At 36.7% G+C, this 16,418-nt stretch overlaps 2 protein-coding genes across 2 annotated transcripts; both read right to left on the reverse strand.

Annotated features, from left to right (window-relative positions):
- Window positions 1-350: 350 nt before the first annotated feature.
- LOC106081844 (small lysine-rich protein 1) lies at window positions 351-1,125 on the reverse strand. The gene is made up of 2 exons (XM_013244064.2): window positions 854-1,125; window positions 351-636 (listed from the first exon to the last, which is right to left on the reverse strand). The coding sequence occupies exons 1-2, from the start codon at window positions 1,049-1,051 to the stop codon at window positions 568-570; spliced, it is 267 nt and encodes an 88-aa protein (XP_013099518.1). The 5' UTR covers window positions 1,052-1,125; the 3' UTR covers window positions 351-567.
- A 3,227-nt stretch (window positions 1,126-4,352) lies between these two features.
- On the reverse strand, window positions 4,353-14,180 carry LOC106081841 (coagulation factor IX). The gene is made up of 5 exons (XM_013244058.2): window positions 13,134-14,180; window positions 7,545-7,654; window positions 5,105-5,272; window positions 4,778-5,030; window positions 4,353-4,714 (listed from the first exon to the last, which is right to left on the reverse strand). The coding sequence occupies exons 1-5, from the start codon at window positions 13,944-13,946 to the stop codon at window positions 4,520-4,522; spliced, it is 1,539 nt and encodes a 512-aa protein (XP_013099512.2). The 5' UTR covers window positions 13,947-14,180; the 3' UTR covers window positions 4,353-4,519.
- Window positions 14,181-16,418: the final 2,238 nt, after the last annotated feature.

Here is a 16,418-nt window from a genome sequence, read left to right on the forward strand (position 1 = left end):
ATTTCAATCACGATAGTAATTGAAAGAAAATTCGAGTTCAATTAAAAAATTATTGAATCAATTAATTTTTTAATTGAAAACATTTTTATTTTCAATTAAATATTTCAATTGAAAAAATGTTCGTGATATTTTTTTCGGTGTACTTGTTTAAATCTATTTTCTTTCAATGTTTATTTTTTTGAAATTCCGTACTAATTTCTTTCTAGAAATTACTCCCGCTCTCTTTCAGCTACCATACTTGAATAATTTCACATAACTGTTCCTACATACATACAATGTTTTTCTTTACTTCTAGTGATTTATTGAATTTGAGAATGTTTCATGCAAATCTATGCAACAAAATTTAAATATGTGTTTTAAAAATAGTCCAATTATTTATGGTATTTATTTATAAGAAACAAAATAATAAAAACAGCTTCTGCCAACAAACTAATCATCACAGCGGCCAATTCGTAATGCAGTCAACGATACGTAGGCGTACATGGTAGTGACGTATTAATAGAAAAGTGATGTGACTTGGCAGTTTCTTCTAGACTTCTGGCTGGCTGGCTGGTTACGTTTAAGCATTTAACGCTTCCCCTTTTTCTTTTTCTTTTGGCCATCTGGCCAAGCAAAGCCTCGAGATTTTAGCACATCCTATAGAAATGATTGTTGTAGTTATATATAATTGTTTGTTTTCATTAATTTTTGTTATATGGGATTGAGGCGTTAATTGTAAAAATGAATAAATCGACATAAGATAACATTGAATTAAGTGATGTTATATATAATAATTTCACAATTTGAGATAGTCTCTTTCGCAATTAAGCCTTTAAATAGTTCATCGCAAACAAGTGTTATTAGCAAAACCCACCTGCACATTATGACACACATAATAGGCATTTTCCATGGCTGCATCATTAAAAATATCACATCCTAAAGATTTGCCACCACCTCCTTTCTTTTTGCCACCTTCCTTCTTTTTCTTCTCTTCGCCCTCACCGCCCGCATCATTGTTACTTGCAGTAGAATCTTTACTACCGCGCTTTTTATTTTTCCCTTTCGAAGTCATTTGAAAATATTCTGCAACTATCAGATTAGTAACATTTTAGTATTTGGATATTGCAATGTGTTGTTGGTGGCAAACAAACAATTGTTGCTTGGCAACCAATTCATGGTTACTGATTTAAAGTACGCCACTTGTATATAGGATAGCTGACACAAAGTGTAACCAATTCAAATCACCACATTTTTTGGTGTGAATATATTTTTATACCCACAACCATAGAATGAGGGATATTTTCATTTAGTCATTCCGTTTGCAACACATTGAAATATCAATTTCCCACCCTATTGGATTGTCGTAAAATTCAAAGACGGTTATACGACTGTAGTCAAAAATTATGATATTGAGCGGAAATTTTGCACAGATTCGTATTTCGTTAAAACGCAGGTTAAATTCTTGGACTTCTTATATTGAATCATATTTAGATGTACATAGCCGCCATATAGATCGATTTTCTGATTTGGGGCCTTGAGCTCATTGAAGACACACTTTTTTTAACCCATTTTGCTGAACTTTTGATTGGTGAGTTGTAATAAGGCTATCGATATCCGATCCGAATACGGTCCATATCGGACTATATTTACATATAGGTGCTATACATACCGATCTGCGGATACAAGGTCTTTAGCCTATAAATGTCGCATTTATTGTCAGATTCCACTGAAATTTGGAACAGTAAGACAGCCGATATTTGAGCGGAGTATGGATCAGATTGGACCATAATTGGATATAGCTGCCTATCTGCGGATTCAGTGACTCAAACCCATATGAAGCCACATTTATTACTCTTACTTTGGATATAGCTGCCATATGGACCGATTTGCCGATTTAGGGACTTAAGCACATAAAAGGCGCATTTATTACTGCATTTGACTGAAATTGGAAACAGTGAGTTACAGTAAAGCACCCGAACTGAGTATGGTCGAGATCGGGCCATATTTGAATATAGCTAATATATAGATTGAACTGGAGATTTTGGACCTTAAGTCCGTAAAAATAGTATTTGTTGTTTGATTCGTGATATTTGGAACAATGAGTTGAATTGGGCCTCCCGATATACAAACCAAGTACATGTACATCACACCACGTTTAGATATAAGGAGTGATTTTTGAGAAGCATAGGAAAGTTTTTCAAAAACAAAAACATAAAATTCTGGAAAAACACATGAAATCTCGATAGTACGGTCCATATGGTTCAATTTTTGAAGATTATTTTATGCAAATGTTGACTGTGACTGGTCCATCCGCTTAGTCGAATTTTGGCATACTCTTTCAAACATTTCGGCCGGTATCTCACGAATAAATGCTGCAATATTGTCTTCCAATGTGTCATTTGGGGCGGGCTTGTCTGTATATACATGAGCTTTAACATAGTCCCACAAAAAATAGTCTAAAGGCCTTAAACCATCAAGATAATAGATCTAGGCGGCCAATTGACTGATCCTGAACGTGAAATAAAATTTTCACCGAACTCGCCTCCCAATAAGTCCATTGTCACGCATGGTGTGTGGCATGTGACACCCTCTTGTTGAAACCACATGTCATGCTAGTCAAGCTCTGCATTTTGGGCAAAAAATTTTGGATATCATCTCACGATAGCGCTCACCATTCACAGTTACGTTACGATTCGCATCATCTTTGAAGAAGTACGGTCCAATGATGGCACCAGGCCATAAACCGCACCAAACTTTGACTTTTACTTAATGCATTGGTAGCTTTAGCAATGCTTCTGGCTGATCTTCACTCCAAAATCGACAATTGTGCTCTTTACGTTTCCATTGAGCCAAAAACGAGCTTCGTCAATGAATGGAAGAAGGGCGCAATGAACTCTCATAACAGAGCATGAATTATGATAATAAAATTCAATAAATTGCAAGCGTTGTTCGTATGTAAGACTATTCATGGTAAAATTATAGACCATCCTGAAGATGTTAGAAAGTGAAACAAAACACGAAACGTGCGTGAACTGTTTAAACCAGTGTTGCCAAAAAGATAATAGCCAAAAAATTAACCTTTACCTTCCATATAGACCGATCTGCGGGTTCAGGGACTTAAATCCGCAAAAGCTGCATTTATCACTCAATTTCTCTGAAATTGAGTTGGACAGGACCACTCGATAATCGCACCGAGTATGGTCCACATCAGACCCCACTTGGACATATAGACCGAACTGTCGACTAAGGCCAACTCATTATCCAATTTCGGCTCGTTTATTATAAGATTTCGCTAAAATTTGGAACAGCAAGTTGGATTAGACCACCCGATATTTGAACCGAGTACAGTCAACGTCAGAACTTTTTTTATAATTAAATGCCATATATTTATATCGATCTGCTGTGTGCTCTAAGCCAACCGATATACGAACCGATTATGGTTTATTTTACATCTTATTTGGATATAGCTGCCGCCAAGTTTGATCTGCCGTTTTAGGGTCTTTCGCTCACTAAAGTCCCTTTTCTCAGAAATTTGTAAGAAAAATACAAGAAACTCGTTTCAATTATCGAATGTTTATACCCTACACCACCACTGTGGTACAAGGTATTATAAGCTTGTGCATTTGTTGGCAACGCTAAGAAGGAGAAAGGTTAGACCCATTGTTAAGTATATCGATCGACTAAGAATCACTTCCTGATTCGATTTAGCTATGTCCGTCTCTCCATATATTCTTGTGATCAAGGTACAGGTCGCATTTATTGTCCGATTTTCATGAAATTTTGCACATGTCACTTTTTTGACCCAAGGACGAAAAAATCGGTTCGGATTTAGATATAGCTCCCATATATATCTTTCACCCGATATGGCCTTTTAAGGCTGTAGAAGCCACAATTTTCGTCCGATCGTTACAAAATTTAGTACGAAGTGTTTTATTTGAGGTCTACATAGATGTGCAAAATTTCGTCCAAATCGGTCTAGATTTAAATATAGCTCCCATATATATCCTTCATCCGATATGGAATTTAAGGCTGTAACAGTCACAATTTTTGTCCTATCTCCAAAAAATTAAGTACAAGGTGTTTTATGTGGCGTCCTAATATGTGCGCAAAATTTTATAAAAATCAGTCCAGATTTGGATATAGCTCAATTAAGCGATTTCAACTGTAGTAGAGTTATATTGAAATGGGGGTAATAAATATATACAATACATGGTAGTGGATATCCAAAGTTCGCCATGGCCGAGCAGATAGAGCAATTTTTTTCAATATTACCTCTTAGGAGGCTACAAGGCGTACTTTTGATCAATTTTTAATAAATTGTACTATGCTGCATCAAATTTTACTTCTCCATAACATTTAATTTTTCACTAATTTCATATTTACATTAATATGAGTATTTGATATGAGCTTTAAAACAATAATAAATAAATAAGAGTTGTAATTTTAAAATCTTGCAAAACATGATGGGAATATTTCAAATTCAATTATTCGTTATAAATAAGGCATTTGTTTGGTACGCAGTCAAAGTCTACATAGAGTCTCAAAAGTTCTGAAATTCATCGGGCCAAACGATGGAAGCTATCCAATCGACATACGATGAGACACGCGTATAAACACCAGGACTACCGCTGCCACAAACTTCACCATACGATATAATGCCAACTAAATAGTAACGGAAACCATTGCGATTACGGCGTCGTTTTAAATTCAGCTGGAGAGGTCCACCGGAATCACCCTGAAAGAATGATACACATATTGTACATATTACCAAGCCATACACATTTCAATCCTTCAATACCTGACAAGTATCTCGATTTTTTACAAAATCTTTGGCACATATTTGCGTCTCCGTAATGCCCTGCGGAGCAATCTCATTTGGTGGCAATTCCACATTGCATTCCTGTTGTGATACAGTGGACAGTTCCATTTCGGTTAAGATGTATGTGGGTGCCTTTGCAAAACTAGTCGAACCATAGCCCATGGTAAAGACATTGTCATAGGGTATATCGTCACGAGCCCACAAACGTATGGGTCGAACAAAACGAGTGTAGCTGTAATTGCAGGTAATTTAAATGATTTTGAATTAAAAACTTTTTAGTTATGACTTTAGAAAAAGGAAACTTACAAAATCGGTTCTTGTAATCTCAGTAAGGCAATGTCATGGTAATGCATTGATGTATTATACAGTGGGTGTACTATGACCTCAGCTATGGTACGGTTTTGTGGCATTTCAGTTTCACCAGCTTCCTCCTTTAGATTGATGATACCGAATTTAACCAAAACAGGAGCATCCCTAAAAATATATGAAAAATTAAATTGTTGCGCTTTGTTTGATTATGCCCCCAAAACGGGCATAAATGTCCAACGTCACAAAATGGGTATCGAATGAAAAGTGTTTGGAACTTGACTACGAATCTGGCATGCAAAATTAGGACAGAGTTTGGGACCGGCTCACCCACTAAATACCCTTTAATAGGACGCGTAGTTCCATCATATTATCGGGGTTAAAGGTCATATTATCAATTAAAATAAAGGTCTATGACAGTATATTTCGAATCTAATGTTGGTATAAGGACTCAAGAAACTGGAACACGTCCAACCGTTCCGCAGGACAGTAGATCGCGACAATAAAAGACTTAATAAATTGTCGTTTGGTTCTTAGCGTCGGGGGGGCGACCCTGTCCTCCCATTAAATGCAACGCCAAACTGTCATATAGGATGACCGAGAATATATTGTACTCAGACGAAAGGACGTGTCAAAGGGCAATCCCCCTCCTCCTATCCTACCCAAAAAGAAGGAATTAAGAATAATATGAAATAATATATGAAGCCTGATCAGGATAGAATAGAACCGAAATAAAAAGTCCTGATTGCCTGCTATGGCGATAAATAATAGGTATGTGGTAGTAGAAAACGATTTTGATATCCAACTTTGAGACCAAATGTTTGGGGGTCGTGCCAACCCATAAACTCCCTCTAAACCAATGGCAATTGGGGCTCAAATTAAAGAAATTTGAGAGTAGAGTACGATGCTGATATTTTTTCAGAGCTAAGTACGTCAACATTTGTGAGATTCTATGCCATGTAAAACTTCTCTCCAAAGAGGTGTCGCACTGCGGCAAGCCGTTCGGACTCGGCTATAAAAAGGAGGCCCCTAATCATTGAGCTTAAAACTTGAATCCATCTGCACTCATTGATGTGTGAGAAGTTTGCCCCTTTTCCTCAGTGAAATGTTCATCGGCAAAATTTGTTGTATATTGGTAAGTACGTGGGTGGCCGCCCTGCATACCACTCAAACTGGACATATTTCTGGACTATGGCAAAAAGGGGCTCAAATCTGTGTCTGTTTCATAGCCAAGTGTTTCAGGAACGCCTCTTCTCATCAACTCCCCCTAAACCATACATATATACGGCCTATAGCAATATGTAGCTCCAATGTTATTTTCGGGAGCGCAGAATGAATCCACTTTTGGTGCAAAGAGTTTGGCTACTCCAATCGACCACCAAATCCAAGAGAATAAAGTAGATCTAACATCCAAATTTTAATGGGCGGTAAGGGGAGGCCCTTACCCTTTTTCCAAAAACGCCAGACCTCGGAGATGGGTGAGATATCTAGGGGACCGCCCACCTTCAAAGCCACCAGCCAAATGGAATATAAACCAATAATGACAATATAGGACTTAAACGGAAGGTATTTGAGACCAGAACACGAATCTGATATATGGGGATCCGCCTCACTCTCAAAAACACCCCCATACCTGACATATTTTCTGACCATAGCAATATACGGATCCAATGAAAGGTATTTGGGAGAAGAGCGCCAATATAATATCCACATTGGTGCGAAATATCTGAATGGCCGTACCAGCACCCCCAAACAGGACTTATTTCCTGACGTGACCGTACAGAGCTCAGGAGCGGGCCCTGTCCAGATAGTTTCTTATAAATTTCATTAGATAATAAGGTTAGGTTAGAGTGACAGTCTATTTTATAAACATAGTCAATTAGGCTATTTTAGTCCATTGTGATATTACAGTAGCGACAGACCAGGCCTCCTGAGGGAATTGAACCCACGACCCCTGCATTGGTTATCCGAGCACGCTTCCTACTCTTCTAACAAGGCGAACTATTAGATAGTCAATGGCATAAAAAACGTATTAATGGAATATTTATGTCGGAATGTAATAAATTGAAGAGGTTCTTAGGCTATTATTATACATATCAGTGGATATTTATCCCTTCTGTATGTTTCAAGCAAATGTACTAAGTTATAATACCCCGTGCAGTAGTTTTGGAAGTCATATATAAGCGAAATATTTGTGGATCTATTTGATTGGGATTTGGAAAGAAAGGGGCATTACGAAATTAGAAAATATCCCTGGGCGGTGGTTATAAAAGTTAAGGTATTATTTAAATATTTTTGACTAATTTAACATTTGGATATTAAATGTGAAAAAAATTAATGGCTAAGAAGTGAATTTGTTTTACCGCCTTTAATGCACCCTGCGTTTTAGGCAATTCAAAGGACATGTGTCTCACATTAGATATAACGGTAACTGACTTACCCAATAACATAGCAACAGTGTGCGGCAGTTAAAACAAAGCTAGCACTGATCAAACTTCCACCACATTTGAATTCTACTAAATCATCGACAGCGGGAAATCCTAAAGCGCCCTGCAAAGAAAGGGGTGGAAATTTAGCATAGGAAATACGCTTTGAAGGAAGACGTGTTAAATATAGTACAAAATTAGTACTAAGTGGAAAGCACTCTAGCACATAACATGTTTAAAAATAATACCTATCTGCCGCTAAGAAAATTACGAATGATTTAATAACTTTTTGTCCAAGTAACCATAGGTCTAAAATCCAAATCGAAATTCCGGTAGAACATGGCTCCGATCAGTCCAAATTTAGGTATTGGTCCCTTACTCTGCTGGAAAAAAGACATTGCAAAATCATGCACCAATATTGTCATACACAGACGTTATTGGAAATATTGTTAACAAGCGTGGATGATTTTGTGAACTCGCGTTGTTGTTTCATGCACCGACCGTTATGAACATCAATCATCCCTACAAAATGTGTACTTATACCCACTTTAAGTTTAAATGATTCTAAAAACATTGTATGTACACAGCCGGCTGTGGTGCAATGAGTAAGGCATTTGTAAACATTCAAGGCGATGGATGGGACACAAGTTCGATACTCAGCGGCACACAACAGCTTTTTGCAATCTTTTAAATCAACTGTACACAAGACGTTGTCAAATTGAGAACGGATATGGACGTTTCATTTACAAAAATTGTTGTTGTATTTATTGTATTGTAGCTGCCACGTCCCCATTTATGGCTAGGCTACGACGAGATATACCTTAAATTGCTGAAAACATTTCAAGCGTTAGTTCAAAGTAAGAAATAATTAAACAGGTAAAAGAGTTTTAAGTTCGACGGGCCGAATCTTATGGGATTTTCACCCGAGTTGTGGAATGTGGGGACTATGTATAGCATGTGAAAGGTTTAATGAGCCCAATTGGATATTTAATGTCAAATTTTGGAATGAAAAAAAAATATTAAATTTCCATTGGGAAAATATTTTTGTATAATGGTATGTGGTATGTGTCTGTCCCTCAGAAAAACAAAATTAATAAGACAAATGAGATTTATCCCTTGAACATTATGTCATTAAGGCAAACAAGTAAAAAGGCATTAAGTTCGGCCTGGCCGAATATTGAATATCCACCACCTCGGGTATATATGTAAACCACCTTTCGTCATAATCCGGTGAAAAATGCTTAATTTATGCACCCATAGCAATCATATCGAAACAGGGTCCGATTCGGACCAAATGTGACACAGACATTGAGTGGTCTAATAAATACAAGTAACTGTTACATTTTGTAGAGCAAAATATTGGTCTTTTTGGAAGTATATAGGAAGGAAATATAGACCTATTGTATTTGAACCATATAGAACAGGGATGTCGAAAAGCCTAAATGAACCTTTTATGGAGCTAAGACTTTAAATCGAGAGATTGGTCTATATGGCAGCTATATCCAAATCTGGACCGATCTGAGCTAAATTATAAAAGGACGTCGAGGGACTTATCATAACTCACTGTCTCAAATTTCAGCGAAATCGGATAATAAATGAGCCTTTTATGGGCCCAATACCTTAAATCGAGAGATATGGCAGCTATATCCACATCTGGACTGATCTGTGCCAAAAAGAAAGAGTAGGCTTATGTTAGACTTTTGAAATTGAATAAAAAAAAAGTACCACATTGGACTTAAGATTACGAGGTGGTTTTATGAGAATCGAAAGAATTGGTTGAGTTTCGTTGCAAAAGTTTAAGAAAATAGGAATATCCTTTTTTTTTGGAAAATTTTGCATATTTAAATATTTTCATTTTTATATTGCCAACGCTGCCATTTTTAACTCGCTAAGGATATTGTCGTGATTTTTACTATTTTGTGCAAAAAGTTTGTATGAAATTTATTACCTACTACTTTTTTCAATCTGAACTAGTGTTCTGCGACCCTATCTCTTTTTATATAAGAGATTCGTGACTGATTGCTGACTGACTGATCATGGCCCAGCCCACACAGCTTAAGCTAGAATCTTGAAGTTTGATACGAATGTAGGTCTTGGGCCACGGAATAAGACGGGGTTGGGTATATTCCCACGTTTAGATACACAACAGTACCAAAATGTTCGAAATATTAAACATTTGCCCAGAGCGAACGGAGAGTGCTAGGATAATGTACACAGAAAAAAATCCAAAGAATTTTCAATTAAAAATTTAATTCGTCTCGAAAGAGAAACAAACAAGTACTGTAAAACTTAATGATATTTGCCATAACAGGCAAAAAACTTAAAAAAGGAGACTAAAATCGTTTCAATTTATTTATTCAATAATTTTTTTAATTAAATATAATTCTTTTTCAATTACAGTCGTCGTTGAAATTTTTGTCATTTTAATTTTTTTTTTTAATTTTCAATTAAAACATTATATTATTAATTAAATCTAAATGTTGTAATTATCAATAACAAAATTAATTGATTCAATCATTTTTTAATCCAAGATTTTTTAATATAAGATGTGATTGAAAATTTTACCTTTTTCATATAAAAAAATTAATTGTTTCAATCATAATTTAAATTGAACCGAAAACTGTTTGAATTACGAATTGTTCTTAGATCCAATACACCGTATTTTATGATTGCTGTTTTATTTGAGTACTATATAGCGCAAACTTGGCACTGAAATTCTATTCAGAACATCTGACTTGCACTTTCAACCGGATAGAGTGCTTTATCAGCCATGGGCTGCCCACTTAGTGTACGACCGACATTTTTTGGAAAACCCCCGCGGCGGATTTTTTCTTCTTAGGGGTGCCCGCGGTCCTTTGACCAAACTAAGCACCTCAAGTTCATGTTCCCGGAGGAAAATATCAGAGTACCATATATTATAGAAAATAATTGAAATTTAAAAAAATTGCAATAATTTTTTTAATTGGATCAATTAAAAAATTATTTGAAAATTTCCTAAATTTCAATAATTTTTTTAATTGGATCAATTAAAAAATTAATTGAAATTTTTCGAAATTTCGGTAATTTTTCCATTCAATGTGCAAATTTTTTTTAATTGAAAATATTTTCAATTACTTTTTCAAAAACGGCGATTGATATTATCATTTTCGTGATTGAAGCAGTTTCATTTAAAACATTAATTGGATCAATTGATTTCGTAATTCAAATAAATAAAAAATTTCCCATGAAAATTCAATTCCAGTGTAGTCCGATTAAAGTTTAAGTTTAATGATTAGGGTACTCCTATATTATGCCGTCTCCGAAGGACGTACTGTATAGCGACACCACTTGGTAGAGATGTTTTAACAGGGCAGGATACCTCTCAAATGTAGCTAGCATTAGTAAGGGAATAACCACCGCTGAAAATATTTAAAATATTTTTGATGTTCATTCAAAGTTCAGCACAATCGGATAACAATTTCGGCTTCAAGGGGGTGAAATTTTAATTTAGGTGCGAACCCAAGCGTTCGGCGTCATAAGTGGACATGCTTAGCTCTGTGCCATAGTGGCCTTTATACTTCAGCTCCTAGAAGCCGAAATTATTATCCAAATGAGCTGAATTTTGAATTTTACACGCATTGTTCTTTTGCGACTTCAAACAATCGTGCTAACATGGTCCGAATCGGTCCATAACATTTTATATTTCCCTTATAAACTGATTTGACATCCTGAGCCATTAGAGAACGTAATTGCCATCCGATTGGCAATTACCACCCGAGCGCGCCGGTTATGACCCTGTCAATGTACTCATCGACCTCTTATCGAACGCCAGCAACTCCCTCGTCTTTCTCCGGTCGATGACCGGCCATCTACCCCTGGTAAATATTGCCAAAATGGCTCTATACCCTGTATGGCTCCCATATAAACCAATCTCCCGATTAGCCTTCTATGGCCCATAGAAACTTTAATTTCTGCCTGATTGGTCAGAAATTTGGTATGTAGAAATTTTTGGCAGAATTCGTGGTGGTGGGTTCCCAAGTTCGGCCGGGCCGAATCTTATATACCCTCCACCATGGATCGCATTTATCGAGTTCTATGCGTGGTATCTCTTTTTAGGCAAACAAAGAATATTGAATAAGAACTTTTATGCTATGGAAGCTATATTAAGTTATAGTCCGATTCGAACCATAAATGAATGCTGATCATTTTCGAAGTCATTGTGTAATATTTCAGTTCATTCGGATAAGAATTGCGACTTGTAGGGGCTCAAGAAGCAAAATCAGAAGATAGGTTTATATGGGAGCTGTATCAAGCTGTTGATCGATTCAGACCATATTAGACACGTATGTTGAAGGTCATGGGAGAAGCCGTTGTACAAATTTTCTGTCAAATCGGATGACAATTGCACCCTCTAGAGGCTCAAGAAGTCGAGATCCCAGATCGGTTTATATGGCACCTATATCATAGACCCATTTGAACCATACTTAGAGCAGTTGTTAAAAATGATATCAAAACACCACGTGCGAAATTTCAGTCAAATCGGATGAGAATTGCGCCCTCTAGAGGCTCAAGAAGTCAAGACCCAAGATCGGCTATATCAAAACATGGACCAATTTGGCCCATTTACAATACCAACCGACCTACACTAATAAGAAGTATGTGTGCAAAATTTCAAGCGGCTTTCTTTACTCCTTCGAAAGTTTGCGTGCTTTAGACAGACAGACGGACGGACGGACATGGCTAGATCGACTTAAAATGACTTGACGATCAAGAATATATACTTTATGGGGTCTCAGACCCATATTTCGAGGTGTTACAAACAGAATTACCCCCCATCCTATGGTGGAGGGTATAACAAGTAAAAGCTTGCTAAGTTCAGCCGGGCCGGATCTACATATCCTTCACCCTGGATCGCATCAAGTTCATTGCCCTGTATATAGGCAAACAAAGGATAATGGATAGAAATTACTATGCTAATGGAGTTATATCAGGTTATGAACCGATTCGGATCATATTTGGTTTGGATGTTGGAAGCCATAGTAGAAGTCATTGTCAGAATCCATGGTGGTGAATTCCCAAGATTTTGCCTGGCAGATCTTAACACCTTTTTACTTGTTAGTATGTAGACTGACGGACGGAGGTATTAAAAAACAAGTAAAAGCTAGCCAAGTTCAGCTGGGCCGAATCTATATACCCTCTACCATGGATCGAATTTGTCAAGTTCATTGCCTGTATATAGGCAAACAAAGGATAATGAATAAGAATTACTATGATAATGGAGTTATAAAAGGTTATGAACCGATTCGGACCATATTTGGTTGGGATATTGGAGGCCATAGTAGAAGTCATTGTCCAAAATTTCAGCCACATCGGAATTGTGCTCTCTAGGGGCTCAATGATTGGGACATTACTAATGGACCATTTGAACAACAACCGTGGGCAACATTTTTAAGAAGTTATTTTTTAAAATGTAAATGGCAAAAACCAATTTATCGATTTCAATAAGAACTTTGAATATATGGTGCAAATTTGAGCGTTCTATTAGATAAAAAAAACCACGCTTAAAAAATCACCTTTTACAATATGCAATATTTCCTATCTTCCAGGGCCCTTATAAAACTCACCATATGTGGATATTCTCCTGGTGTTACTATAGAACGTCCGTCAAAATCATCATTAGTAGCTTCGATTTCTTCTTCATCATCTTCGTCATCGTCCTCGTCTTTGCCCTCATTAGCCACTTGACTATCGACTTTTACTTTTTTATCTAAGCGCTTATAAATATTGACGAAATTTTGCTGACGTTGTGGTTTTGGTTTTTTTGGTTTGGCAAATTGCACTGATTTGTTTGCGTTATACGTAGGTCTTTTAATATTTTTCTGTACTTGTCGCTGCAGATGCTTCAATTGAGCCAATCCACGTTTCATTTGTCGGTTTATTTGATTTAAGAGGAATTTTTGGGCATTAGTTTGGGCTCGTTGAGCATTATTTTGTGCTCCTCCAGGTTTTTTGGCATTATTTTGATTCATGCCATTCTTTTGAGCGTTATTTTGATTCATGCCATTCTTTTGAGCGTTATTTTGATTCATGCCATTCTTTTGAGCATTGTTTTGCGATGCTTGGCCTTTTTGATTATTATTTTGGTTCATACCATTCTTTTGAGCGTTGTTTTGTGCTCCACCACGTTTTTGAGCATTATTTTGATTCATTGCATTCTTCTGGGCGTTATTTTGATTCATCCCATTCTTTTGATTATTTTTTTGTGTCGCACCGGAATTTTGGGCCTGATTTTGACGATTGTTCTGCATCATACCGGCGTTTTGGCCATTATTTTGTTGAGCATGCGCATAGAATCCAACTGAATACGAATTCCAACTAAACGTACCAAAGGTGGTAATTATAGTTATGGCGATAAGAAAGTTCAATGAAACCCTCATAACTTCTCTTTTTCCAAAACAAGATTTAACTACACGATAACATAAAACGGTGGCGTTCACTTAGGCGAGACTTGTGTTTGGTTAGAATTTCGAACGTTGACTAACCCCGAATTAGAAGTGTTTAAATATTCTCAAATTTCAAACGAAATACTTGTTTTTAGATTTTTTTTAAATTCCGTTTTGTGAGATGTTTTTGCTTCTGGATTGGATTTTTGTTCTCATTGTCAAAAATTATGAGTTTAATTTGATTATACAGTGATGACACAGACTAAGATTAAAGTTAGGGAATAGACGTTTGGGTGATGTACCCTAATTTGTTTTCATGTGTTCAAAGTAAAAGAAAATCAATTCAAAAACGAGGATATACATACTGAAAACATTTTTGTTCTAGCTTTAAAGAGGCTAATCAACCACAACTTTTTAAGGAAAAATTAACTTTTTAAAGGTTTTTTTAAAGAACTTTTAACTTTTAAATATTGGTGAAAAAGATTTAAATTGCAAACGAAAGGAGCACATCAATGAACTCAATCTGAACTTATCTTTGAAATGTTGGATTATTTTACGATAGCACTATTTTTCCTTCAACTTTCATTTAATGATCAAGAGATACTTCTTCCGTATCACAGAGTGGAGTTCGATTGAAATTTTAGCTCAATGTTAAGGGACTTCCATTTTTTATGACGAGTCCAAATGACGCGCTGCTGAGTGGCACCACTTCCTAAAGAAGTTTTGCTTGGCTGTATACCTCACAAATGTTCGAGAATCGCAGGAGTTTGAACCCAAACGATCGGCGACATTGGCGGACATACTAACCATAGCGGCACTTTCATTATATCGATGGGTTTTCCTAATGTGGTTTCTTTGAGTTACTGATATGAATGACGGGCGAATTATAACTTATTCTTATATATAAAGGTTCCCAACTATTGTATATCATTCTGGTGAACCAAAATGCCTGCATGAAAGGCTGAATTTCTCAAGTTTTTCAAGATTAAGGCATAGATACACAATATCTGAAAGACAATTCTTCATTAACTCTATGTGTCTTTGGAAAATTTATATATTTTACCCTTCAAACCTTCTTGGTTAAACCATTGAGTGGAACAGTCGTTTTGCTATTTCAGTTTGCAAGAATATTCTGCAAGTCGCAGTAAGTAGTTTTAAGTCACTCAAGAATACAATCGCAGCAGTTTTATCCACTAAGCGGTTGATGATCCGCGGCTGTTTTCAGTGGAGCGGCAGGTCTAGAGCCAGGGAGCAGGCTTAGATTAGACTCCAAATACCTTACAGCTGCGGTGTGGTATCAGGCTGTAGCATGTTCACTGCTATTGAGACCTGGACTGGTGGAGCGGCTTCGCCAGGCTCCACTAACCGTCAAACGACTACTCCGGGCTTTTGACAAGAACACCTGGACAAGGCTGCACTTATTTTATCTCCCCATGCTCTGGTAAACTAAAACGACCTTGCAAATTGCAAATTTTGCCTATGAACATTCCATTAAGGAACAGGGGCAAACTTCTCACATATCAATGAGTGCAGTCCGATTCAAGTTTAAGCTCAAGGAAAAGGGGCCTCCTTTTTATAGCCGAGTCCGAACGGAGTGCCGCAATTTGACACCTCTTTCGAGAGAAGTTTTTACATGGCAAAGTACCTTACAAATGTTGCCAGCATTAGGAGGGGAGAACCACCACTGAAAATTTTTTCTGATGGTCTCGCCAGGATTCGAACCCAGTCGTTCAGCGTAATAGGCGGACATGCTAACCTCTGCGCTACGGTGGCCTTGAGGGCTAGAAATAATAAATGGCCCATCGTTATTAAGTTTATTGAGAGGTGAATGATTCTAGAACTCTCAACCATAAGGAGAAGATACTTCGATACACAGACAGAGCTTTTTCATCGTTGCAAACGCAATTATGATTCGAGTGCTTTAATTTATTAGAGTTATATTTAAAGTGTAAGGACCGATTTGAGGGCCACCTCGAAGTAATGCGAAAACGATGCCGAGGCGGCTAATAGATCAACGTATAAAATAAAGTTGGATCTTTCAATAGCAGTAAGATCCTACTTTATTTGGCCTTTAATTGAAAGGAAATACAAGTATTTTAAATCCTCACTACGGCCAACATACAATTGGCGATCCAACAATCATGGGAAATTTTGTTGTAACAAAAGTAAAGAATCATACCTTTTCTACTTCACAAAATAAAAAAGTAATTCAATAAAATAAATTTCGGGAACGCTAATGTGATGTTCAAAATTTACACCTTCATATTTTGAGACTTACCCATTAACATAACAACAATGTGCAGCTGTGATAACAAAGAAAACATTGATCAAACTTCCACCACATTTAAATTCAACAAGATTTCCAGCAGTCGGGTATCCAATAGCGGTCTAAAATGAAACAGAAAAGGGTTAACATTATTAAACGACCATACAAATGGATTATACTTTACAGATTGTCTTAATACA

Source organism: Stomoxys calcitrans, chromosome 2, assembly GCF_963082655.1.
Source record: "Stomoxys calcitrans chromosome 2, idStoCalc2.1, whole genome shotgun sequence".
Lineage (NCBI taxonomy): Eukaryota > Metazoa > Arthropoda > Insecta > Diptera > Muscidae > Stomoxys > Stomoxys calcitrans.

Excerpts from the sequence above, each read along its gene's own strand:
- LOC106081844 (XM_013244064.2), bottom strand. The coding sequence starts at position 1,051 with ATGACTTCGAAAGGGAAAAATAAAAAGCGCGGTAGTAAAGATTCTACT. Across the intron at positions 637-853 it reads ATGTGTGTCATAATGTGCAG|GATGTGCTAAAATCTCGAGG; the intron begins GTGGGTTTTGCT and ends TCATTTCTATAG.
- LOC106081841 (XM_013244058.2), bottom strand. The coding sequence starts at position 13,946 with ATGAGGGTTTCATTGAACTTTCTTATCGCCATAACTATAATTACCACC. Across the intron at positions 7,655-13,133 it reads CAGGAGAATATCCACATATG|GGCGCTTTAGGATTTCCCGC; the intron begins GTGAGTTTTATA and ends CTTTCTTTGCAG. Across the intron at positions 4,715-4,777 it reads AAAATCGAGATACTTGTCAG|GGTGATTCCGGTGGACCTCT; the intron begins GTATTGAAGGAT and ends TCATTCTTTCAG.